Source organism: Myotis davidii, unplaced genomic scaffold (assembly GCF_000327345.1).
Source record: "Myotis davidii unplaced genomic scaffold, ASM32734v1 scaffold1277, whole genome shotgun sequence".
NCBI lineage: Eukaryota > Metazoa > Chordata > Mammalia > Chiroptera > Vespertilionidae > Myotis > Myotis davidii.
Genome location: NW_006290682.1, coordinates 1,794,660 through 1,820,332, shown reverse-complemented (window position 1 = coordinate 1,820,332; position 25,673 = coordinate 1,794,660). Strand labels below are relative to the sequence as shown.

General features: G+C 42.0%; 1 protein-coding gene across 1 annotated transcript in view; it reads right to left on the bottom strand.

Moving 5' to 3' along the window:
* The window catches only part of ARHGAP6 (Rho GTPase activating protein 6), a 95,885-nt gene that overhangs the window by 55,426 nt on the left and 14,786 nt on the right, over window positions 1-25,673 (bottom strand). Inside the window, exons 2-4 of the mRNA XM_015563958.1 lie at window positions 14,444-14,515; window positions 7,315-7,571; window positions 4,262-4,457 (exon numbers count right to left, since the gene is read on the bottom strand). Coding sequence (XP_015419444.1) covers window positions 4,262-4,457; window positions 7,315-7,571; window positions 14,444-14,515 — 525 coding nt within the window. The remainder of the gene's footprint in view (window positions 1-4,261; window positions 4,458-7,314; window positions 7,572-14,443; window positions 14,516-25,673) is intronic.

Genomic DNA, 25,673 nt, shown 5'->3' with positions numbered 1-25,673 from the left:
CCACGCCCCACACTGGGGATCGAGCCAGTGCCCTGACTGGGAGTCGAACTGTGACCTCCTGGTTCATAGGTCGACGTTCAACCACTGAGCCATGCCAGCCAGGGCAGAATTACATTTCTTTTTTAAAAAGATTTTTAATTGCTTTTTAGACACAGAGGAAGGGAGAGGGAGACAGAAAAACATCGATGTGAAAGCTAAACATCCATTTGCTGCCTCTTGCATGCCCCCTCTACCGGGGGTCAAGCTGGACATCCGGGCATGTGCCCTGACCGGGAATCGAACCGGTGACCTTTGGGTGCATAGGATGACACCCCACCAATTGAGACACACTGGCCAGGGCCAGAATTATATTTCTTCATCTGAAAAATGAAGTATCTGCCTCAAAAGTTAAACAGTGATTCAATATTAGCTAATGCATATAAATTACAGTGGGGTCTTGACTTACGAGTGTCCCGACTAATGAGTTTTTTGAGATACCAGCTGTCTCTTGGCCGATTTTTTGCATTGAGTTGACAGAGTAATTTGAGTTAACGAGCTCCTTAACGAGCTCGGTCTCGGAACTAATTAAACTTGTAAGTCAAGGCCCCACTGTACTTAGAACAGCGGTCACCAACCTTTCGGACCTCACGGACCACCAGTGCTCTGCGACCACCAGTCGGTGACCGCTGACTTAAATATATCTGTCATCGACTATTATGTGAAGGGAACTATGCCCTCACTGAACGGAGTGAGTCTTCTTGTACAAAATGGAAAATGTTAATATAATAGTAGGTCTCAGCATGTGTACTTTGGACCACATTTATTTTCTTATTTTCTGGTGGTTTCCCGATAGTTGAAATTTCTACATAGGTGAGATCTCACGTAAGGGCATTGTCTGCACAAGATGAGATTCTTCATTTGGCGAAATTCCTCTAGGCTGTTCAGAAATGTCCATTTCTCACATGATTTTCTCAATTACAGTACTTTTCCACTCAGTAAAAATGACTGATTTAGAAAATAGCTACTTAGTGATCAATTGTTATAATTACTATATATCTCAATTGATTATTATGTATTTTAAATTTAAAAAGTATTTATGTATTTACTTTTTATGAACAGCAAATAACAGCATTTAGACAGCCAATGCTGAATAAGCCTCACAGTGATTTTCCTCAAAGAGAAGTTATAGTCTAGGCATTCAGTAGCCTTGACTTAAGACCGTCACTGGTGCCCTAACCGGTTTGGCTCAGTGGATAGAGTGCCAGCCTGTGGACTGAAGGGTTCCAGGTTCGATTCCGGTCAAGGGCATGTACCTTGGTTGCGGGCACATCCCCAGTAGGGAGTGTGCAGGAGGCAGCTGATCGGTATTTCTCTCTCATCGATGTTTCTAACTCTCTATCCCTCTCCCTTCCTCTCTGTAAAAAATCAGTAAAATATATTTTAAGAAAAGACAGTCACTGGTAAAAACAGGTGTATGGAGAAAAAAGGCATCGATCTGGCAAAGAAACGTGACTTCACTATGCCCTGCCCCAGAAATGGACATGATCACCTATCTCTCTTTTTCATCAGAAACTGAAATGAAAACTCGACCCAGAGCACCTGAATCTCAGGCTTGGGGAATGTGAGTAAGGAGGGCAGGCATACTAGGCAGGAGGCCCACCCCAAAACCGGCCTAAATCCCAGAAATACCACAGGGTGTGACTCTCCATTATATTCTCTTTTTTTTCACGTGTGTTTCTGGGGAATTGGGGATGCTTAAGGCATTTTGACCCGATGGTATAGAAAGCATTTGGATGAAATATAAGTGGGGAAGGGTGATGTACACAAATATAGATGGAGTCAAGCTAACTGTCTAGACCCGTGGTCGGCAAACTGGCTTGCGAGCCACATGCGGCTCTTTGGCCCCTTGAGTGTGGCTCTTCCTAAGCCTTAGGAGTACCCTAATGAAGTGAATAACAGTGTACCTACCTATATAGTTGAAGTTTAAAAAATGTGGCTCTCAAAAGACATTTCAATCGTTGTACTGTTGATATTTGGCTCTGTTGGCTAATGAGTTTGCTGACCACTGGTCTAGACCAACAGTTCTCAACCTGTGGGTCGCGACCCCTTTGGGGGGCGAACGTCCCTTTCACAGGGGTCGCCTAAGACCATCGGAAAACACATATATAATTACATATTGTTTTTGTGATGAATCACTATGCTTTCATGATGCTCAATTTGTAACAATGACATTGGGGGTCACCACAACATGAGGAGCTGTATGAAAGGGTCATGGCATTAGGAAGGTTGAGAACCACTGGTCTAGACCAACTTTGGAGAGAATAAAAAGAACTTTGATAAATGTTTATAAGGCTAAAGTGAATCAAACTCTTGCTACCCATTTCAAAAACTGGCAAACAAAGTCTTCTGAAAGAATTGTGTTTTGAAGTTTGCTTTTTATTCATTGGTTTAAAGTGAACAAGATTAATATTTGCTTGATTTTGAACGTGTCTCCTATTGTCCAGGAGCCACTTGGTCTAAACACCATGGAAACCCAGAACAGAACCGGGGCCTTGAGAGATCGCCCAGTTACCTTCTTTCCTTTAGGCCTCAAGCTGCGTTTTAATTATTCTCAAAAGGAAAGTGAATCGCCCTGCTTTTAAATCAGCTTAACGGAAATGCTAGCTTATATACTATCATTTATTTTCAAAAAGAAAATAAGATACACCAAGTTTTCTTTCACAAAAGCAGTTCCTCAGCCTTGCATGCTTGGAGTGGCATTTTCTTGTTTAGAATTTTTAAAAATATTTACAGTTCACTCGCTAAATCCTTTATAAGGACAATTCTCGTTACAAAAGCGTCTCTTTTTCTGCCTCATAGTGAAATTGGGGCTGTGTTTACATAGTCATAGTATTTTACTCTTTAGCTGTTAAGCTATTTTTAAAAACAATTCTGTTCAAACAATATTCATTGAACAGCTACATTGTGCTCATCATGATACTAAGTGTTGAGAATTCAAAATGACTAAGACCTTTCTCTTGAACTCCAGATTATCTGCCAAGGAGAAGAGACAGGTAGATAAACACATACACACACATGTACACCGACACATGTATTAATATCTTATATAAACATATAATTTCAATATAATTAATTAAGTAAGCCACTCATATGTAATCAAGTGATTCCCATATATAATGATCTTAAGAGATTTAGCTATAGCCTTAATAATTTTTAATGAAGTCCCAGTTTTATTAGAAAGAAATGAGCATGTTAACAGTAGTGATGTCTACATAATAGCCTCAGAATTTTCTTTGCTTTCCTTTCTTTTTTCCCTTTAATACACTAAGCATATTATTTTTATAGTCAAGAAGCAGTTAAAAACTTTTCTTTTGTCAATAAAATGCATTCTAACACTATATAGCCAACAATTTAGATTACGAAAATGGCCGTTTGATGAGCCAAGTCTAAATTTCAGTATTTTTAAGTCAATATGCTATCTGAAACTGAGTTGCCAAAGGGGTCTTTGTGAAAAAATTTTAAGTGGACACCCTTCCCACGAAAATGCAAATAGCAATATAGGAACCTGTTGTCAAGAACTATGTACTTTCTATTCTTGCAAGAAATGGTTTTAAAATCTTTTTTAAAAAGAAGCTGGACTCTTATTTTTTAAAGGAAGCCATATGAGTGACTTCAATGTATAAAAAAAGATAAAAGTGGGTCTTCTCTGTTTGAAGGGGATCCTGGAGACAGGCCTAGTCCAACAGATCTTGCCCTCCCCTAAATTGCTTGGCCTCAAAAGTTACTTCTGAAGACTCTTGGGGTCTAGGTAGTCTGAATGCCATCAAGTAGATGTTCCCCCCAAAATCTTGGTTAGCCCAGGAATCTCTTAAGCAAACACATCCATAAGCTATCTTTTTTTTTTTTTAATTCTCATCCGAGGATATTTTTCCATTAATTTTTTCCAACTGATTTTTAGAGAGAGGGAAAGACAGAGAGAAATACTGATGTGAGAGAAACACATTGATTGGCTGTCTCCTGCACGCACCCTGACCAGAGCCTGGGCCGGGGCGGAACCTGCAACAGAGGTACTTGCCCTTGACCGGAATCGAACCCGGGATCCTTCGGTCCATAGGCCGATGCTCTATCCACTGAGCCAAACCGTCTAGGTCCATAAACTATCTTCACAAAGGAAACTTTGGCCCAGAGTTTGATCCAATGAACACAGAATTAAACTGGATGCTTACGTAAATGACGCTTGAATTAATGCAAGCCTTTAGTACTGACAGACAGGTCTGCTTACCATGTTTTTCTAGATGTTGACAGCAGCTGTCCACCAGCCTGGGAACCTGTCTGTAAATAGGATTCAGACTGAGTTTCTTATCTCTCGCTTTTTCTTTTTTACTTTGGGCTTCCGCAGGCAAGGAGAGCTGTAAAGCTTCTAGAAGTCGAGACTGGTTGTCATCAAGATCTGTAATGGAGTCCACTGACATAGCACCCTGCAAATCACACATAGCCATGAGCAAAGAGGGCAGACAGAGAAGATAAAAACAGCTTCCCCCAGATGCCATCCAGGAATACTCTGACCTATAATTATTTATCATGCTTGAAATAATACTGCTTGATTTCATTGTGCTGCTTGTATATTGCGAGGGGAAAAAAACAAATATCTTTTGAAAAAGTTAGAAGACGTCCGTACATGGGGTAAGATACTGGCAGTGACAATTTCAACAATAGACAACATTTTCCAAATGAAAGACAAGAGGGCAAACATAGAATTAAAATATTTGAATGCAACCACTTTGTTCCTTAAAACAAGAACACATCGCATACTCAATGAATGAGGTAGTTAGAGAAATCTTGTGAAGAAACAAATAAAACAGTCTTAGCTTGCTTTCCCCCAGAAGCAGCACAAAGCACTTTCTTAGGGAAGTGGTCCCCACAGCCACCTGCAGGGGAGTGGGGAAATGAGACATGGAAGAGAAAGCAGACACTGATGGGGGCCTCACCCGGCCTATGACCACCAGGGGCGGCTGGAGTCCAGTTGCATGGGGGCCCCTGGGTGGATCAAACACCCCTGAGCTAGCCCTGCTCGGGTGACAGAGCTGACGTATTTCTACTCCAAGTCTCAAGAGTCATCGATTAAGGGCTCCTCAGTTAAGAAATGGTCACTCCTGCCCTAGCTGGTTTGACTCAGTGGCTAGAGCAGTGGTTTTCAACCTTCTGGCCCTTTAAATACAGTTGCTCATGTTGTGACCCAACCATAAAATGATTTTCGTTGCTACTTCCTAACTGCAATGTTGCTACTGTTATGAATCGTCATGTAAATATCTGATATTCAGGATGGTCTTAGGCGACCCCTGTGAAAAGGTCGTTCTACCGCCAAAGGGGTCGCGACCCACAGGTTGAGAACCACTGGGCTAGAGCGTCGGCCTATGGATTGAAGGGTATGGGGTTCGATTACAGTCAAAGGCACATGCCCAGGTTGCAGGCTCAATCCCCAGTAGGGGACATGTAGGAGGCAACCGAGCAATCATTCTCTCTCATCATTGATGCTTGTATCTCTCTCTCCCTCTTCCTTCCTCTCTGAAATCAATAAAATATAGTTTTTAAAAAAGAGTAGCTTCTAGTAGGGGCAGGGAGGTGGTGTTAATGCCTCACTCAGTCCGTGCAGCCTGTCATCTGCCTGGGTGGGCTCCTCGGCCATCACAGAAAGCCCTCAGCAAAGAGGTGAGGTGCTGGCAGGTGAGAAGGCCAGCTTGCTAGGAATAGAGAAGGCCCAAGGGCAGGGACCAGGGCACCAGCCATGTCTGTGCAGTCGCCTATCCTGAGATGAAGTGTGGAGGAAGAAGTTGGCTGCTGATGTCCTGGGAAGCCTGGACAAGAGGAGGATGCATTTGGGAGGCCAATTGCATAGCCTTAGGTTGGTAGTTGGCAAACCGTGGCTCGCGAGCCACATGCGGCTCTTTGGCCCCTTGAGTGTGGCTCTTCCACAAAATACCACGTGTGGGCGTGCACGTACAGTGCGATTGAAACTTCATGGCCCATGCGCAGAAGTCGGTATTTTGTGGAAAAGCCAGTATTTTGTAGAAAAGCCACACTCAAGGGGCCAAAGAGCCGTGTGTGGCTCGCGAGCCGCAGTTTGCCGACCACTGGCTTAGGTTACCAGAAAACTCTAATGTAGAGTCTTGTTGTCATTGCCATATATGGGTTGGGACAGACAGTCTGAGGGACAATGACAGGATTGGAAGAACAATTCCATCATGCAAAGTCAAAGGTGGTCCTGTCTTCCTATTTACACAGAGCCAAAGCTTTGAAAAACAGCAGTGGCTCATGTGCCCCTCTCTCTCGGAGAGGTCCTGAATGTTGGGGGTGGATGGAGAAATATGGATTTCAAGTGAGAAGTATCTAGGGCAGCGTTTCTCAACTTGTGGGTCGCGACCCCTTTGGCGGTCGAACGACCCTTTCAAAGGGGTCGCCTAAGACCATCCTGCATATCAGATATTTACATGACGATTCCTAACAGTAGCAACATGAGAGTGATGAAGTAGCAACGAAAATAATTTAATGGTTGGGTCACAACATGAGGAAGTGTATTTAAAGGGCCAGAAGGTTGGGAACCACTGGTCTGGGGTTTAACTAGGGCATTAGTCAAAGGCTGGAGGTGACAAAAATTGGGAGCCTCCAGGTGAGAGAAAAGAGAGAGAAGTTCTCCCAGTGACCTGGGACGTTTTAGAAATGTTTATCAACTGACTCAGCCAGTCACCAACCAGCTTTCCTGAAAACTCAGCTTTCTTCACTTGAAATGTGAAATCTGAAATGCCAATAATAGTACGGTGCCTAGACACAGCACTCACTAACTAAATGGTAACATATCCGTATTGCTTACATATATATCTGGCTATGTCTGAGAAAAAGAAAGTTCCAGGGAAAAGATTGTTTATGAAACCAGCAGCAATTCACTGGGCCAGGCACGGTTCTCAGCTGAAGATGAAGAGATGAACAAAAACATCCAGCCCTGCCTTCCAGCCTCATGGTCTCATGGGAGAGTCTCTGAACGCAACAGAAGATTGCAATAGACCAGGATCAATGGTGATGTACAATGTTCTGGATATCATGGGATATATATGTAAACAAGGAGGGGTGCCCGAGGGCTTTGAGAGGGATGAGGGAAAGGCTTTGAGGGGGGTGCCAGGTGCCATAGAGCTGGTGTAAATTCTCCCGGAATGGAGTTGTTGACATACCTGGACACAAATGACATTTCCAGTTTTCGCATGAGCAGAGGCTCAGAAAATAACCTTATAACATCTTTGGTTGTCCTCGCATTGGCTACAGAGAAAATACTGAACAACTCACCCTCCTCCTGGCCCGAGGAGCTGGTTCTGGGGTGTTTGGCGATGTCGACTCATTTGGTGTTTCCGAGGTGGAGCTGAGAGATGAGTTACTGCTTGACAGTTCTTTGTTTTGTCTTTTACTTCCAAATGGGAGGAGGGAGGCAACAAAATCGGATGCATCCTTTTGCTCGTCCCTCTGTAAGTCCTGCTTGAGCTTGTAGGCCCGGTCATTTGCAATGACTTGGGACAAGGGCATTCCAAATGCCTGCGGGATGAATTCTGGAATCGAAACGCAAACATTCAGTTTCAGAGAAAGACCGGGCCAGTGGAGACTTTCACTGACACGTGAGACCTCAGGGCAGACATATTCAAATGGCTGTTTTTGGAAGAACTGATTGCTCAATCCAAATAAGAAGATGACTTTTGTGTTGATCAGAGTGGCCAAGGTTTCTATTTCAATAAGGAAAGCTAGTGTGTATAACTATTATAGGCTTTAGACTTCTCGGCCTCTTGTTTTTCTCCACATATCTCAAGTATGGTTGAAAGAAAATGACTTTATAGAGAAATGTGATATTTTTGATAAAATGTACATAATAGTTTATCCTCATGAGGACACAGTTTTACAAAGAGTTAGTCCTCAATTTATATGTCTCAAGAACCCCCAAAGCTTACAAGGCATGGTAAGACTCTGCATTGATACATTTATTTGACAGACACCTATTGAAGACCTACTATGTGCCATATCAAATTACACAATGGGGAGTACAAAGCTTGTGAAAGGTAGGCCCAGTCCTTGCTCCCGGAAGCTTCCGAGAGTGGAATGGCGGAGTGCAGGGTCAGATATGTAAATAAATGCAATAGTGTCCATAATGTGCTAGGATAGAGAAATGCATGAAGCAAAGGCAAATTCAATTGAGTGGATATACTTTGAAGTTCCCAGTGAAAGAGCTATCACGTGACATGATAATCTGAGAGGCAGAAGAGCAAGTTGGAAAGAAGTCTGCTCTATTTTCATTGGGTTGCTCGTCCCCACATGCTGGCTCCAGTCAGCCGGGTTGGGGCTGTCACTCATGATCTGTGCTCAGGCTGTTCTGCTGACCACATGGGAAAGTGGAGTCCCGCCATTAAGTATCTGGTGAAGGGCCCCAGACACAATTTGTTCAATCCTCTAGCGAGGAAAATTTTGGAGACGGAGCAGAATGCAGAAATCTATGGCTTTATTTGTAGATGTACATCCAGTTGCTTTCTGGATCTCTACAGTAATGTGTATACAGATACATCATAAGCACACCAATCTTTAGGGCCAGGCATTTTTTAATATATTATTTTTATATTATATTTTATATTTTTATATTTTATTTTTATATTATATTTATATTATATTATGTATACATTATATTTTTTAATATATTTTCATTGATTTCAGAGAGGAAGGGAGAGGGAGAGAGAGAGAAACATCAATGATGAGAGACTATCATTGATCGGCTGCCTCCTGCACGCCCCCTACTGGGGATCGACCTCACAACCTGGGCATGTGCCCTGACTGGGAATCAAACCATGACCTCCTGGTTCATAGGTGGATGCTTAACCCCTGAGCCACGCCGGCTGGGCAGGGCCAGGCATTTTATTGGCAACGTTTTAGATTCATGATGAAGAGCATTAATGATTAGATTAAATGATTCTTTTAGACTCAAAATTAGGTTTTTTAGCAGCAGCAAATTGGAGGCTAGCCTCTCCATTCTTTTTATAATCCCTATAAATAAAACTAGAGTGCCCTGGCTGGTTTGGCTCACTGGATGGAGCGTCGGCCTGGGGACTCAAGGGTCCCAGGTTCGATTCCGGTCAAGGGCATGTGCCTTGGTTGCAGGCTCAACCCCAGTGGGGGGTGTGCAGGAGGCGGTTGATCGATGCTTCTCTCTCATCGATGTTTCTGGCTCTCTGTCCCTCACCCTTCCTCTCTGTAAAAAATCAATAAATATATTTTAAAAATTAAAAAAAAACTAGAGTGATCAAGAGAAAACAGTTGTAAAATGGTTTGTTCTTCGAAAGAAAAAGCTAACATTAAATCAGATGGAAAGACGCTTTAAAGGTTTTCTTCTTTGATACATGGCACCATTTTAAAAAATATATATTTTATTGATTATTTTACAGAGAAGAAGGGAGAGGGATAGAGAGCTAGAAACATCGATGAGAGAGAAACATCGATCAGCTGCTTCCTGCACACTCCCTAATGGGGATGTGCCCACAACCAAGGTACATGCCCTTGACTGGAATTGAACCCGGGACCCTTCAGTCCACAGGCCGATGCTATCCACTGAGCCAAACCAGTTAGGGCAGCAATTCGTTTTTAAGTGGAAAATTAAACCTTCAGCACCTTGGCTTAGCATTTGGGTATTTTCTGCAGATGCTTACCATTCTCCATCAACAAACCAGGTGGCATATAATAATCCCAAAAATATTTTAGGAATTTGTTTTGAGTGATCAATGTGGCCAGTGTAGCAAACTGCAATGCTCCTTATAAAAGGCCACTTCCACTACCAGCAAAGAGCAACCAAATGGGGCCCTAGCAGACCACCTGCTGTGCACCTCAGGTTTTATTATGTAAATCAGTACTCTCTTGTCTATGGGAATAATCAAATAGTCTGCCTTCAAAAAGGTTGGGGAGTCCTAACGGGTTTGGCTCAGTGGATAGAGCGTCGGCCTGCGGACTCAAGGGTCCTAGGTTCAATTCCGGTCAAGGGCATGTACCTTGGTTGCGGGCACATCCCCAGTAGGGGGCGTGCAGGAGGCAGCTGATTGATGTTTCTCGCTCATTGATGTTCTAACTCTCTATCCCTCTCCCTTCCTCTCTGTAAAAAATCAATAAAATATATTTTTAAAAGAAGGGTTGGGGAAAGTCTAGAAACAAGTGGATGGCCAGGTTGACAGCTACACAGAATATTAGGGACAATAACAGCAAAAAGGATATTGATGAATATCTCAAGTGACATGTGTCTGCTCATGCAGGCTTGCTCAGAGCAGAATTTAATATGAGGTGGGGACTATTGATTTCTCTCTGAGCCACATTTTCTATACAAGGAAAACCAACCAGTCTCATTTAGAGATTTCTAATATCCCGGGGGGAAACAGAAGAAAAATGGGTTTCCTTTGGAACCTGTCACTTTTAATATCTGAGAGTCTGTCACTCTACTTGTAAATTGGAATAACTGAATACAAATGAAACATGGAATATGTGAAGTCATTCTCCCCAATTTTTATTTCTCTCTTTTTTCCCCAATCAAGAGCCGTAGCCACCTATCACAGATTTTTATTTCTAATGGGCCTTCTCTCCTGGCTGAGTTTATTCTTGCAGTAATAGCATTCTGATGTAGTCTCTTTAGTTTCTCACTGCTTTCTTCCGAGGGCTCTTCTAAGCTTCAGAAAGGAGACCGCCCTGTGCCACGCAACTTGTGCTGCCGTGTCTAGTTTTTGTCAAATTCGAGATGTGATTCCTTAAATATTTTTGCTTTTCAAAATATGGCTATTGTGAAATTGGGGATTTATCACAAGCATATTGAGCAAATTCCTCCTTTATGTATAAATAGAGAGTTGAGCACCCACGCTTATCTGAGGATCCAAAGCTCTTCCATCAGCGGATAAAAAGGAACCTGTGATGATGGTGGCTAATCAAGTTGAGAATAGGTTTTAAAACCATAGGACATTACCCAAGATGCACTGTTTGGGGGCCAGGAACAATGTGTCTCAGGTTCCCATCTATGGAATGTGTTCATCGAGGAGGCTGCTTGCCGTGTTTTTATCAGTAGCAACTGCCTACTCTCCCGCCCCAAGAACTGTGGGGTCAGGTATGACATCCTCTCTGCTCCCCACTGCCATTCCCAGGTCATCCTCTTCCCACTGTGCGGCAGGAACGGGCTATTGCAACGTTCCCCTGGTCTCCTGGTATCTTCTATTGACAATGACTTCGACTCATGGTCGTGACCCTCCCAAATCTACCATCCCCGTGGGTGGCTTGGACATCTACGGAAATGGCCTATCTGATCCTCTGTCATCCCATCTCCTTGACCTGCTCTCCTCTTACTTTTTCATGCACGCCACCTCTTTCCTCCTCTCCCTCCGTCCCCTCCTACGCTTTGTCCTCAGCAGGAGTGATCCTACCTCTGGAATCAGGCTTCTTCCTTCCAGTCTTGTCTCCTTCACCCCAAGTTCATGTTTACCCTGCGGTGTGGCAATCTGTTTAAACATACCATCAAGCCACCCCCGCCACGACACTTTGATGGTGTCTCCATACCCCTGGTGCTGCGATTAGGAACCACATTCACCGGAACAAAGTAGTTATTTTTAACCCTTTACCCTCCAAGTGATTTCTCTTTGATACCAGCAAGAGATTTTTCTAAAGTTCTAAAAGTTTACAAATACTTTTTGGTTGCCAAGCAATTTAACTAAGAGAAATTAAGGGCTTGGAACTATTCTGTATGACAATGTGTTTTCTGTTTCCAGATCGTAGCTATTGTAAATAAGGCTGCTATGAACACGGGGTGCATACATGCTTTCTGATTGGTGTTTCACGCTTCTCAGGATATATTCCTTGAAGTGATGCAGTGAAGGCCTGGGGTGGCAGTGGGAGTGGGGTAAATGGAGGAAAAAATGGGGCATCTGTCATACTTTCAACAATAAAGATAAGTTAAAAAAATGCCTTATTGGTGCACCCCAAAACCTGCTGATTATAGATACACTTAAGCTTTTCGTGACTTCTTTATAAATGTATAAAACTAAAAAATTAGTGAGGGCAAGAATAAATAAAATATTTATATAGCCTTTTGACACAGGGACAAAAAAAAGAAAACATGTTTTCTGCACCAGCATCCGTCTTGAATTAGTTTCATATGGAAATCAAAAGTCACACGGGCACTGCTTAAGTGGCAGGAGGGATGCAGGAATGTCACATGATCTGCTGTATATTATGGCAAGCAATGAAATAAAATACAGGACATGATTCATTCTGATTGAATCAATTAATTTAGCGGCGTACCAAACATTTAATGAATCACTCTTTATTGGGAAAGCAATTTGATTCTAATAAGCGGCTCTCATTTATTTTTAGATGATCTAACCCAAGAGGTCATTTCGAGTTTCCTGTTTTCCTGGTTTTCCTCTTGGATTCAAGTGATTATCATTTTTCACATGTGCAGCTGTTATGAACTCAAATGCTAATATTCCAATGGAAGAAAATACTGTGAACCAACGAACTGTGTGAGACCCGCAGGCTGCCCCTCACACTGGTTCCCAGGACTTTATGTTTGGGAAGGATGCCATGGAATTAAGCTTCATTTAAGCATAGGACACCTTTTTCAATATCACAGCTACTTTAAATAAGAAAAAATACCATTTTTTTTCCCATGAAGCTTTGTTTTTCTCCCCTTAGTTGGATGGGTGGTGTGTCTTTCCTTTGGAAGCATCAGGACCTGTTTTATTTCTCCCCAAGGCAGCTCCCTGCGCAGCCTTGTAGAACACTGCCAGGTTCTCACTGCGCCTATATAATACATAAATATGATTTGGTCTGAAAAATGCCCAATGGCCCAGTACATATTGGTCAATTACTTACCCTGGTCCTTCCTTCCCTGCTCACTTCCATTCTTGCTTCCCGCTGTTTTGTGATATAAGCAAGCACACATACATCTCTCTCCCCTGAGAGAACTGAAACATCTCCCACAAAAAAGCTCATCTGCTCAGTACCCATGGTCAGCAAACTGCGGCTCGCGAGCCACATGCGGCTCTTTGGCCCCTTGAGTGTAGCTCTTCCTAAGCCTTAGGAGTACCCTAATGAAGTGAATAACAATGTACCTACCTATATAGTTTAAGTTTAAAAAATTTTGCTCTCAAAAGAAATTTCAATCGTTGTACTGTTGATATTTGGCTCTGTTGGCTAATGAGTTTGCCGACCACTGCTCTATGGGAAGTAAAATGTTTGTTTTCCATTCTTTAGAATTCTGTATCTCCTTTTATTCCAAAGCAGGGGTCCTCAAACTACGGCCCGCGGGCCACATGCAAATACAAATATTGTACTTGTTCCTGTTCTGTTTTTTTACTTTAAAATAAGATATGTGCAGTGTGCATAGGAATTTGTTCATAGTTTTTTTTAAAACTATAGTCTGGCCCTCCAATGGACTGAGGGACAGTGAACTGGCCCCCTGCTTAAAAAGTTTGAGGACCCCTGTTCCAAAGAATCAAATGTAATGACCCTTTAGCATGGTTCGAGATATGGGTATAGAGTCTGGGATCAATGATGTGGACTAGGTCTTGTCCAATATTGATTACAATGTGTTTACTTTTTATACTTCCAGTTTTATTTCCTTCCATCAAGCAGAAATTCAATAGTTATATAAAAGATTTCCCGGGTAAGGCACATGGCTCTCCTTACTCAACCCTCATTTACTATGTCACATAAAATGAAAATACATTCATATGACTACACCACTCAGCAGTCATTTCATAGAAACGAACCACAAAATGTTGTACTATGCTAACGGGAGCCAGGTGCCCATTGTGTGGGCTCAATTAATATTAGTTTGAAACGACCACAAGGAATGGCTAAAGTGTCAATTCCCTAAGTAGACACAAAAGGGTACACAAAACAGTATGAAGAGAGTCAACAATTCCCCAAACATATAGGGCAAAGAATAAGCACGCAATGATCTAACATCAAAATGCTGAAAATGGCTCATCTTCAATAACCCGTGAGGATGACACTGTTTCTCTCCAGTAGTCATGGTAGGCGAATCCAAACTCTCACTCAGCTAGCCCTGCCTAAATATCTGGATTTGCCAGACAGCTGGTTAACGTTAGAGATGCTATCCATGGCTACTCAACCCAGGTTCTCTGTATGCATAGCTCATTGGCCAGCATCATAATTAGAACCATAAACTTGGCTGAAGTCACACTTTTCTCAAACCAGCTGAACTCATCAATTCAATACAGGGCCACTCAAACACAAAGGAGTAGACCCAAACAGTTCTTAATGACATTCCATCATAGAAATCCAGTTTACGTAATAGCGTTGAACCACATAAATCTATGCAATTCAAAAACCCCACCAAATTCAACCATTATGCTCCATGGGAGATGTGTTCCCTCTAGTTCATTCCGTTCCTTACCTCTGTCTTTGTTTTTCTCCTTCCCTAGTGAATCCAGTTTCTTTCTCAAAGATTTCTTCCTCTTTTGTCCATCTGTAAATATTAAAAGAATAAAAGGTTGTAAAAATAAGAATACAGTAATATTTTACATTATCAATAACCGTGTCTGAGCAAAAGCATGACTTCTCACTTCACTCATAATTTGATATTTTAAACAGACCAATGGCTCTGAAAATATAAGAAAAATCCCTTACTTGGATTGCACACATCACGAGAATCTTGGTGTATGCTCTTAAAATTTGTCTCATTGGAAAGTATAGGAAATTTATTTCCTTCAGAAATAATTTAGTTTTGACATTTCAGATATGTTTGTTTTTACTATTAGATGAGTTTCTTCCTATTCATGTGAACCAATGTCATCTTTTTAAAATGTTTAATGAGTTTATGGGGGTGACATTGATTAATAAAATTATATAGGTTTCAGGTGTAAAATTCTGTCACAAATCATCGTATATTACATTGTGCAAAGTTAAGTCTCCTGTCACCATTTACCTACCTTTACTATCTTCTAGCTCCTCTCACCCCCATTTCCTTCTGATAACCATCATACTATTGTCTCTATGAGTTGTATCTTGCTAAGTGAAACAAGTCAGTCATAGAAAGACACATACCATAGATTTCACTTATATGTGGAATGTAATGAACAGAATAAGCTAACGAAATAGAAAGAGACATAGAGAGAACAGGCTGACAGATGTTAGAGGGGAGGGGGCTGGGTGAAAAAATTGAAGGGACTAAGCAAGTACAAACCCCACTAACAAACCAATGCCATCTTGAATGAAGTCTCTTTGAAAGAAGAGTTAACAGCACATAAGGCTTTGGCATTCATGAGCTAGTAGAGTGTAACTGGAGAAGGAAATGAATTTGGGGTTATAGTGCACAGATCTAATTACTGTTGTACCATTTATTAACTGTGTAACTTTGCATAAGTCTCAGTGTCCTCCTTTATAAAGTGGGAATTCCATAGGGTTGTTGTGAAAATTAAATAAAACGATGCAACTAAAGTGCTTAATGGGGACCCTGACACTTAAATTCAGATGTAGTTTCCTTGATTTAATTAACTACTCCCCCATTGATGGACACTTGGGTTGTTTCTAATTTTTCACTATAATAAGTACGTCATACATTCTTTTAGCATCTTGTGCTTGCAGCAGATACACTTAATATGTCTAGTTAACTCACCAAATAATAAAGATACCACTCATATCAGTAGGCAGCTGCAATCGAATTCCTGGGATGTCATCATAAAATATTGGCAGTCATTATAAGAATGCGTTTTGGGATTATGCAGCTGTCAACTTAACATGTGGGAGATGCGAATCGGGAATCCACACTGTGGTCAAATAGGAGAAACACAGCCCGCGCCACAAGGAAACGTATGTGTAAGAGGGGGATTAAGAAGTGTTTTTGAAGGGATAAACTAAAAAGTGTAGTAAAGAAAGAGACTCAGCCCAATAAAATGTGAAAGCAAGACTCTGATATCTAGAAAAGCCTAACTATGTATTCTGAAACAGCAAGCATTCCTGGGATCCTCACGGGGTTTAGATGTTTCCAATTCCTCCTCTCTGAATGTTTGGAGGCAAAAGATATCACAATATAATCAACATTCAATCCCTCCTTCCTTTCAAAAAGCAAAAACAAATATTGCAAAAATGATTCTCCTTCCATAAAATGGAAGTAGTTTGTAAGAGTCTTCACTCTTGCGTTCATGAGACTGGTATGGGGAAAATTATGTAAATCAGTTCAACTGCAGCAAAGAGCCAACAGTCTCTTTCATCATGTACATGCTCTTATCGTCAGGGTCTAAAAGACGATCTTACTTTAGGGACGACCATGATTTATTATATACATACAGACATAAACATACTAACCGTACAAGGTTCTAATCTGTTCTCCAAATAGGACTGACAGGTCTTCTACTGTGTAACACTTTATTCATCACTAGTTCATATCACCAAATGTATTTGACTATAACAAGAGTATATTTCTTAAAAAATATCCTATCATTCTTTCATTTTACTAGTTAACTTGGAAGAATAACTAAATGATATATATGGAAGCATAAAAGATTTATTTTTCATAACTATTGGGCAGATCCTACAATTCAAACAAGTTGTCAAAGAACCAGACATTTTCTTTGAAGATAAAATGATTTTTCTGCTTAGTTAGGGGATGTATCATATACACAGATGTGTATAAATATAGATGTACAGTTTAAATAATAATTAGGAGACCAACTCCCACATATCCAACAGCAATAGGAGGCTCAGATGTAGACTATTGCTAGTACCAAGAAGTCCCCTATACACCTCCCTCCCCTTCACCCCAGGTCATCACTGGTCAGATTTTACAGTAATCAATTTACTGATTTTCTTTGCAGTTTTACCCTTAAGAGTATAGTTTTGTTTTTCCTGCTTTGGAATTCACATAGATGGGATCATGCTGTAGGGATACTTTCTTGCCTTATTTATTTCATTCATCAACGCTTCCTGAAATTCATCCAGTTGAGGCAGGTGGCTGGAGTTCACTCATTTTGATCGCTATACATTGTTTTCTGGTATGAATATACCAGTTTATTTACCCTATTGAACTGTTGATGGAAATTTGAATTGTTTCTAGCTTGGTACTATTAGGAACAATGTCTTTGAAAAGTTTTGTTTTTATCTTCTTACCTATGTACAGGCACAAGAATCTTTCTAAGACAGTGGTTCTTAAAATGTGGTCCTAGGACCAAGAGCACCAGTATTACCGAGGAACTTGTTGGAGATGCAAAGTTTATGTTCCCATCCCAGACCTACTGAGTCAGGAATTCTGGGGTGGGGCCTAGCCGTGTGTGTTCACCGAGCCCTCCAGGGGATTCTGCTTCACACTAAAGCCTGAGAACCAGAGTCCTAGGGTATACGTGTAGACGTTGCATGGCCAGGCCAGTGTGTATGCAATCCTAGGCTTTAGTAGGTAGCACTGAGCTGTTTTCCAAGTTGTTTTGCTAACTTATATTCCCACGAGTAAGAGAGCTTACATGGCCTTACAAGGATCATATGGACTTCAAAGTCTAAAACTCCAAACAATTTCTTAAAGCCTCCTTATCACAAAAATGTGATCTTTGTGAATACTGGCTTACGATTTTTTGTGGTTGTTGTTAATCCTCACCCGAGGATATTTTTCCATTGATTTTTAGAGAGAGTGGAAGGGAGAGAGACACACAGAGAGAAACGGCGATGTGAGAGACACACAGAGAGAAACATCGATGAGAGAGAGACACAGAGAGAAACATCGATGTGAGAGACACACAGAGAGAAACATCGATGTGAGAGACACAGAGAGAAACATCCATGTGAGAGAGACACATTGGTTGGTTGCCTCCCACAGGTGCCCTAACTTGGGGCCGGCGATTGTGCCTGCAACAGAGGTATGTGCTCTTTACGGGAATTGAACCTGGGACCCTTCAGTCCATGGGCCAATGCTCTATCCACTGGGTCAAATCGGCCAGGGTCTGGCTTACAATTTTTTTAAAAGCTTAACTATTTACAACAAATATTATCTTTTCATTAGAGCTGAATGTTATTAAAAGGAACTAAATGAAATGATGGGTGATGTGCGATAATGTGAAATGATGCATTGCTTTAGCATGCCATTTCCTCAGTTAAAATCCTCAGGAAAGTGCCCAGCGCTGGGAAATGAAACTGCTCGTGTCTTCTCTTTTCCCTTGTGATCAATCAGCAGTTTGTTTATTGTGTCTTCAGTTTTGGAAGTGTCTTTATTCCCACAGATCACAGAAAACCTGCCCAAGGGACTGTCGCACTTCATGTGACCATGCAGAGCAGTTTATGTTCAACCAGTTCCTTGGATGACAATATGTGTAATAAGCACCATCACATATTTTACAGAAGTTTAAGCTTCCTAATGCTCAATACTCAATACTGCAAGCAATATTTTACAGTGACGAGGAGCACATGCTTGCTAACTGCTCCCCAGGTGTGCACTATCTTATAGACATCAGTGACCTGTATATAGGACTTGAGTCACACGTTCTGACCAGAGTTGTCTTGGAACAAGTATTTGGGCATTGGGCTTTATGCTCCCTCCTTTCCGGAGACCATGCCCCATAGACATACATGACACAACAGTAGATGCGAGACAGCCAGCCCTCCACATACTAGTGACCCCAAAGCAAAGGAACCATCGGTGTGGAGTGTGGTTAATCTGGAGTCCTCTTGGGGGTGGGGCAATACCAGGGTTTTCAGGAGGGTTGAGACAAGGAGGCTCGAGATTTCTCCTCTAGGACATGCTTTTCATGAACTCAGTCATTCACCATCAGGTGGAGTTCCATCTTAAGGCTTGTTTCTCTAGCCCAGTGGTTCTCAACCTTCTGGCCCTTTCAATACAGTTCCTCATGTTGTGACCCAACCATAACATTATTTTCGTTGCTACTTCATAACTGTCATGTTGCTGCTGTTAGGAATCGTCATGTAAATATCTGATATGCAGGATGGTCTTAGGCGACCCCTGTGACAGGGTCGTTCAACCGCCAAAGGGGTCGCGACCCACAGGTTGAGAACCGCTGCTCTAGCTAGACTAGAAGCTCTCTGGGAGAGCCATGTCCCCTAGGCTTTTGTTTCCCTCCAAGAGAATAGCATAGCGCGGCGGGGAGGGGGGGGGCACAGCATGAGGATCTGTCAAGCACCCTCCATGGCCAGAAATCGGATAGAGGTTTTGGGCTGGTTCTGAGAGAACCTGGGAGCAATAAAGTACATAACTCCTCATTTTAAGGTGAGCAGATTCAGAGTGGTGGTTATAAAACAGTATTTCCATACTACATTGATTCTAGAGATAATAATAATAATAAAGATATTGCTCAAGGAAAGATTCATTTTGGGTGATGGGAGAATAAGGGTCACTTTGGGGGAATAGATATTGTCTGAAAGGGGGCATGAAGGAAGCAGGGTTCTATGTCTTGACCTGATTGGTGGTTACATGATGTATACATATTAAGAACCCACTTAATTGTACTTGTATACATTCATATTTATGGTCATATATATATAAAATATCAAAAGACTATTATTTTAACAGAATGGCACAAACATAAAAATTACATTAACTAAATGGGACTGAAAACTCAGGAAGATAACCAATGGACACAAGACACTGGGGGGCAGGGTGAGGGCATGTGCCGGGGAGTAGGGGAGGCCGGGGAAGGTCAATGGGGAAAAAAAAGAGAGACATATGTACTACTATCTGTAATGCTTTAAACAATAAAATAAAATTAAAAAAAGAAAAAAGAAAGTATGGCACGAGAGTCCCTTTTTTTAAAATAGAGAGTTCTTAAATATTTAACTTTTCAAAATACTTCAGTATCTATGATCTCTTCAGACTATGACTTCCCTATGATGCGGGCATATAGCAGTAATGAGCAGCTGTGTTTATTGAGCACGTACTATAAGCTAAATGCTCTGTATCTGTGACCCTTTTAAGTCCTCACAGAAGTTCTATGAAGCCCACACTATACTTTATTCCTATTTTACAGGTGAGGAAACTGAGTTTAGAAGAAGTTCAGTAACTTGTCCAAGGACAAAAGTTGGGAATTGGTAAATTCAGAACTTGCACTCAGGACTATCAAACAACAAAGCCGGTGCTCTTAACTTCTACCTGAGCTGCTGTGAGGAAAATGTGCCTCTTTGAGTGATGTGACATTAAAGGCCAGGTATATGGACCAACATGATCAAGGTAATACAGAGAGAGGAGAGAGAAAGAGACAATATTAAGCTCTAAATAGTCACCAGAATTTGGATGAGTCATTCTTGCAGCTATATTAACTAATACACATCAACATAAAGGGTGTCCCAAAATTCACGCAAGAAGTAATTTTGATAGAAAACACAGGTTTATAATTAAAAATTGTAAATTGTTTATTGACTCATAAAGTATACAGTATAGGGTTATGTATGCAATAGCATATCAGGTACAATGGCCTCCACGGCTTTGCTGGCACATATGCACTTTTTTTTGTTATTTCCTGAGCAGTCGCATTTTCGAAAAATGGTCTGATGATGCCTCCAGCCCCAAATCTGCACCAAACAGAGACACATTGTGGATGCATTTGTTTCTCAACAATCATGCATGGATTTTCTGAAGCCCAAATGCGACAATTTTGTCGATGAACCAAGCCATCAAGATGAAAATGAGCCTCATTGAAATTCAGCCACATTTATGCAAAAACAGTGATGGAAAATTTCAACAAAAGAGTGCGTATGTGCCAGCAAAGCCATGGAGGCCATTTACCCGATATGCTATTCCTTACATAACCCTAGACTGTGTACTTTATGAATCAATAAAAAATTTACAATTTTTCATTATAAACCTGTGTTTTCTATCAAAATTACTTCGTGCGTGAATTTTGGGACACCCTTTACAATCTGAATAGCTTTCTGATGGACTTAACTGAAAATCAGCACTAAAGCAAATGGTCCAAAACTCACAGGACTGGTCGGTGGTGGAGCTGGGATTCAAACCCAAATTCCAGCTCTTTCCAAAGCCCGACTCTGTCCTTTGAAAGAGGGGTGGCTAAGAGCCGAGCCCAGATATCTGTGACGAGAAGCTGAATATCCTTTCTTTAGAGTCACGTTACCCCTGCATCAGGAGATTCTGGAGGTGTTTGCAAACACAATGGCTGCTCATTTGTGAGGGCCAGTCAGACTCTGCCCTCCCAGAAGTATGAGGGATGGACGAGAAGATGCTGAGGCCCATTGGGAGGCAGCCATAGAGAATGGGCACAGTCAGCCTCAATTCACAGGTGCCCCTGGCTATGGGACAGGGCGTCAACCTTTAAGCCCTTCACGTTGCAGAGCTCCGTAAAGATGACATTTCTGGAAGGAGAAGACATTGCCTGCACTGAGATATGAAATAAAGAAAACGACTCCTTCCATGTCCTGTAAGGACAAAGTCTTCTTCTAATGCAGTGGTTCTCAACCTGTGGGTCGCGACCCCTTTGGCGGTCGAACGACCCTTCCACAGGGGTCGCCTAAGACCATCCTGCAGGTCAGATATTTACATGACGATTCCTAACAGTAGCAAGATGACAGTGATGACGTCGCAACGAAAATGATTTGATGGTTGGGTCACAACATGAGAAACTGTATTTAAAGGGCCAGAAGGTTGAGAACCACTGAAACTAGAATCTAATGTATCTACAGACACAGGCAAAACACTAGCCTGGTGGGTGCAAAATAACCCCATCCATCCCCGCTGCTATTCGGGTGGTGTTCAGCCCACGCAGTGGTTTCTAAAAACTTGACTCTAATGCAAAGTCTTGGTAAGTTCACAGACACGTCTGGCTTTCTCTCCTCCGGAGGAAAAGGGAGAAGCTGGCAGCCACGGGTCTCACGCTCTCCTCACTCTCCCAGGCCAGCGGACACACCTGAGCCTGCACCACTGCACCCCTGGGCAGCCTTGGCATTTGCAACTCCCTCCCAGCCTAAAAGGAAGGTTCTCGCTTCTTTCAAAGCTTCAACAAATCCCTGCAGAAGAAAGTTGGAAGGAATATTTTCTGGCATGACCTCCCCTGCTTTTCTCAACCACAGCTGTCTCATTATTTATTTGGACCAGAAAAATCGCCTCTCAGAGAATGCAAACCAAAGGAATTCATAGACAGTGAGGGGAGCTCAGTCAAAAAGTGAGGATAATGATAGACAAGAGACACCTCGGTGGTAGAATGGGAAGGAGCCCTTTAGATACTGCATATAGCCCTAACTGGTGGCTCAGTGGATAGGGCATCGGCCTGCGGACTGAAGGGTCCTGGGTTTGATTCCCAGTTGGGGCATAATCCCGAGGCAACCAATTGATGTTTCTCTCTCTCATCTCCTTTCCTCTCTCTCTAAAATCAACAAAAACATATCCTCATAAGCATCACCAAGGACCCATGATGGCCCAGGAGCAGGGACAGTGAAGACCAATGAAGACCACGGCTTTGCGTCTGTGCCAGCAAAGCCGTGGAGGCCATTGACCCGATGTGCTATTCCATCCATAACCCTGTACTGTATACTTTATGAATCAATAAAAAATGTACAATTTTTAATGATAAACCTGTGTTTTCTATCAAAATTACTTCTTGTGTGAATTTTGGGACACTATATATATATATATATGGCATATAATGCATGCCAGGGTTTCTCAGCCTTGGCAACTAGTGACATTTGGGGCTGGATAACTTTGTTGTGAGGAACTGTCCTGTCCATGGTAGGATATTTAGCCATATCCCTGGTTTTAGTTTATTAGATATCAGAGCGCCCACCCATTCCCTGTTATGACAACCAATGTCTCTGGACACTGCCAAGTTTCCCATGGGGGCAAAATTGCTCTGGTGAGAACCACTGGTCTATGCATAACTCTACCCAGTGAGCAGCTATGTGCTCAAACCATGTAACATCCAAACTACAACGTAGTCACGTTTTCCCACTTGTCACAATACTTAACTTATACCCATTCCCAGTTTCTGTTTTAAACAGAACAACATAGCCTGGTTGGCATGGATCAGGGGTTGAGCATCGACCTACGAACCAGGAGGTCATGGTTCGATTCCTGTCCAGGGCATATGCCTGGGTTGCGGGCTCAATCCCCAGTGTGGGGCGTGTAGGAGGCAGCCGATCAATGATTCTCACTCATCATTGATGTTTCTCTCTCACACCCTCTCCCTTCCTCTCTGAAATCAATAAAAATACTATTAGAAAAACAGAACAATATAAAAATGTTTATAAATTATTGAGCCTTTATACACCAGGTTGAATTTTAAGTACAATAACAATTTCCTTCAATTGGTGAAGAACTGTGAATTTGTCTATACCAGCAGTTCTCAACCTGTGGGTCGAGACCCCCCCTTGGTGGTCGAATGACCCTTTTACAGGGGTTGCCTAAGACCATCCTGAAGATCAATTTTTTAACATGAGGATTCATAACAGTAGCAACATGACAATTATGAAGTAGCAACGAAAATAATTTTATGGTTGGGTCACAACATGAGGAACTATATTTAAAGGGCCAGAAGGTTGAGAACCACTGACTATCTTTCTACCAAATTCCTAACTACAAGTAGGAAAATAAAGCAAGTTCCTAGAGTAAACAGCCTTCTATTTCCTTGTATGAAGTGTTGTTTCTCCTTTAGGGGGGCCAGGTCAGGTGTGGAAAAGCATCCGATGCTGAACAGTTGTGTGAACAGATGTACTGGGATGAGTGGAGAGTCTTCAGCTTGCAGGGAAGACTCAGGGAACACCATAGTTCTTTTTATTTTTTTAAAGGACTAAACATGGTGGATAAAGAGACTTATTGGTCAGCCTTCCATTGGACAAAGATTCAGAAGGAAATTATACAAAGACAGTTTTGTCAGCAAATGGACCTTTTTGGCAATAGAATAAGCTGCCTCAAAAAAAAAAAAAGCACTGTACACGGTGGCTTCCATCTGGTCGCTCTGTGTTGCTCTCCTCACTCTAGGCCAGTGGTCGGCAAACTCAAGAGTCAACAGAGCCAAATAGCAACAGTACAACGATGGAAATTTCTTTTGAGAGCCACTTTTTTTAAACTTAAACTATATAGGTAGGTACATTGTGATTCACTTCATTAGGGTTCTCCTAAGGCTTAGGAAGCGCCACACTCAAGGGGCCAAAGAGCCCCATGTGGCTCGCGAGCTGCAGTTTGCCGACCACGCCTCTGGGGGAAACTATGTCATGAGAAACCCTATGCAAAGGGCTATGTAGTAAGAAACTGGAGTCATTGGACACGATCTCTGCCTTTGAGAAACTCAGTGTCATGCTCAAGACAGATACATGAGAACCTCATTAAAGAAAAACGAAGACATGCTTCAGTAGAGACATGTTACTAAGTCCGTGGTCGGGAACCCGCGGCTCGCGAGCCACATGTGGCTCTTTGGCCCCTTGAGTGTGGCTCTTCCACAAAATACCACGTGTTTTTTTGCCGCATGTGGCTCGCGAGCCGTGGTCTGCCGAGCCACAGTTTGCCGACCACTGTACTAAGCGGTAGGTCAGAAGTGAGAAGACTGTCCCCAGCTCTGCTTGCGAAGGCTCACGTTTGAGTTCAGTCTTAAAGGGCGAAGTGTCAGCCTTCCTGGGACCTTTGGATTTTGATTGGGGTTTTCCCCAGCAAAGCACATGGTGACTGCTTAGTCTAGGAAATCCTTTCTCATCCCAAGCCTCTTAATATATTATTATATTATTCTCAGTAAGCATCTAATTGGTTTGTTTAAAAGAAGGTGAGAAAATTGCAAATTTGGGAGTGGAGTGGCAGCTTATTTAGTGGGAACTAGGGTTCAAGAGAGTGACAAATAAGAATTCTGGAAGATGCCCTGACTGGTTTGGCTCAGTGGATAGAGCATCGGCCTGCGGACTGAAGGGTCCCGGGTTTGATTCCGGTCAAGGGCATGCACCTTGGTTGTGGGCACATCCCCAGTAGGGAGTGTGCAGGAGGTAGCTGTTTGATGTTTCTCTCTCATCGATGTTTCTGACTCTCTATCTCTCTCCCTTCCTCTCTGTAAGAAATCAATAGAACATATTTAAAAAAAAGAATTCTGGAAGAAAATAACCTACATTGGAAAAGTAGAAAACAATGTATTAAAGTCCAAACTGGCTTTACCATTCAGTCAACTTTGGAGATCTATCTATCATCTATCTATCTATCTATCTATCTATCTATCTATCTATCTATCATCTATCTATCTATCTATCTATCTATCTATCATCTATCTCCTTTAAAGAAATATTCCATGCTATAGACTTGGTTATGTAATCAAATCCATAGGTCAAGTTTTTTTATTTATATATCACCTTATCTTTAGCAATTCTTCCATTAACCTTGATTGAGATAGAAGGCAGGTAGACATACAGTCATCAAGTCATTTCCCTTGGTGGAAACCCCAATGAATTAAACACTGTTTCTTTATCCTGCCAGCACCTTGTGGGTTAGACTTTTTTCAAAATGTGTTTCCTAAGTGTCTGTTTCTCAGGGAAGAAAATATTCATGGTATTCTTAAGCAACACAGATGCCTTTCCTTAGAGATGAGGCTCCCCCAAGTACTTGTGAAATGTCCTAATCCCCACAGTTTACTTGTTGAAGTGGTGGCGAAATGATCAAAGCTGTGGCCAGAAAATCAGAACACTCTGTGAGCCTCTTACTGTTGCAAATGGAC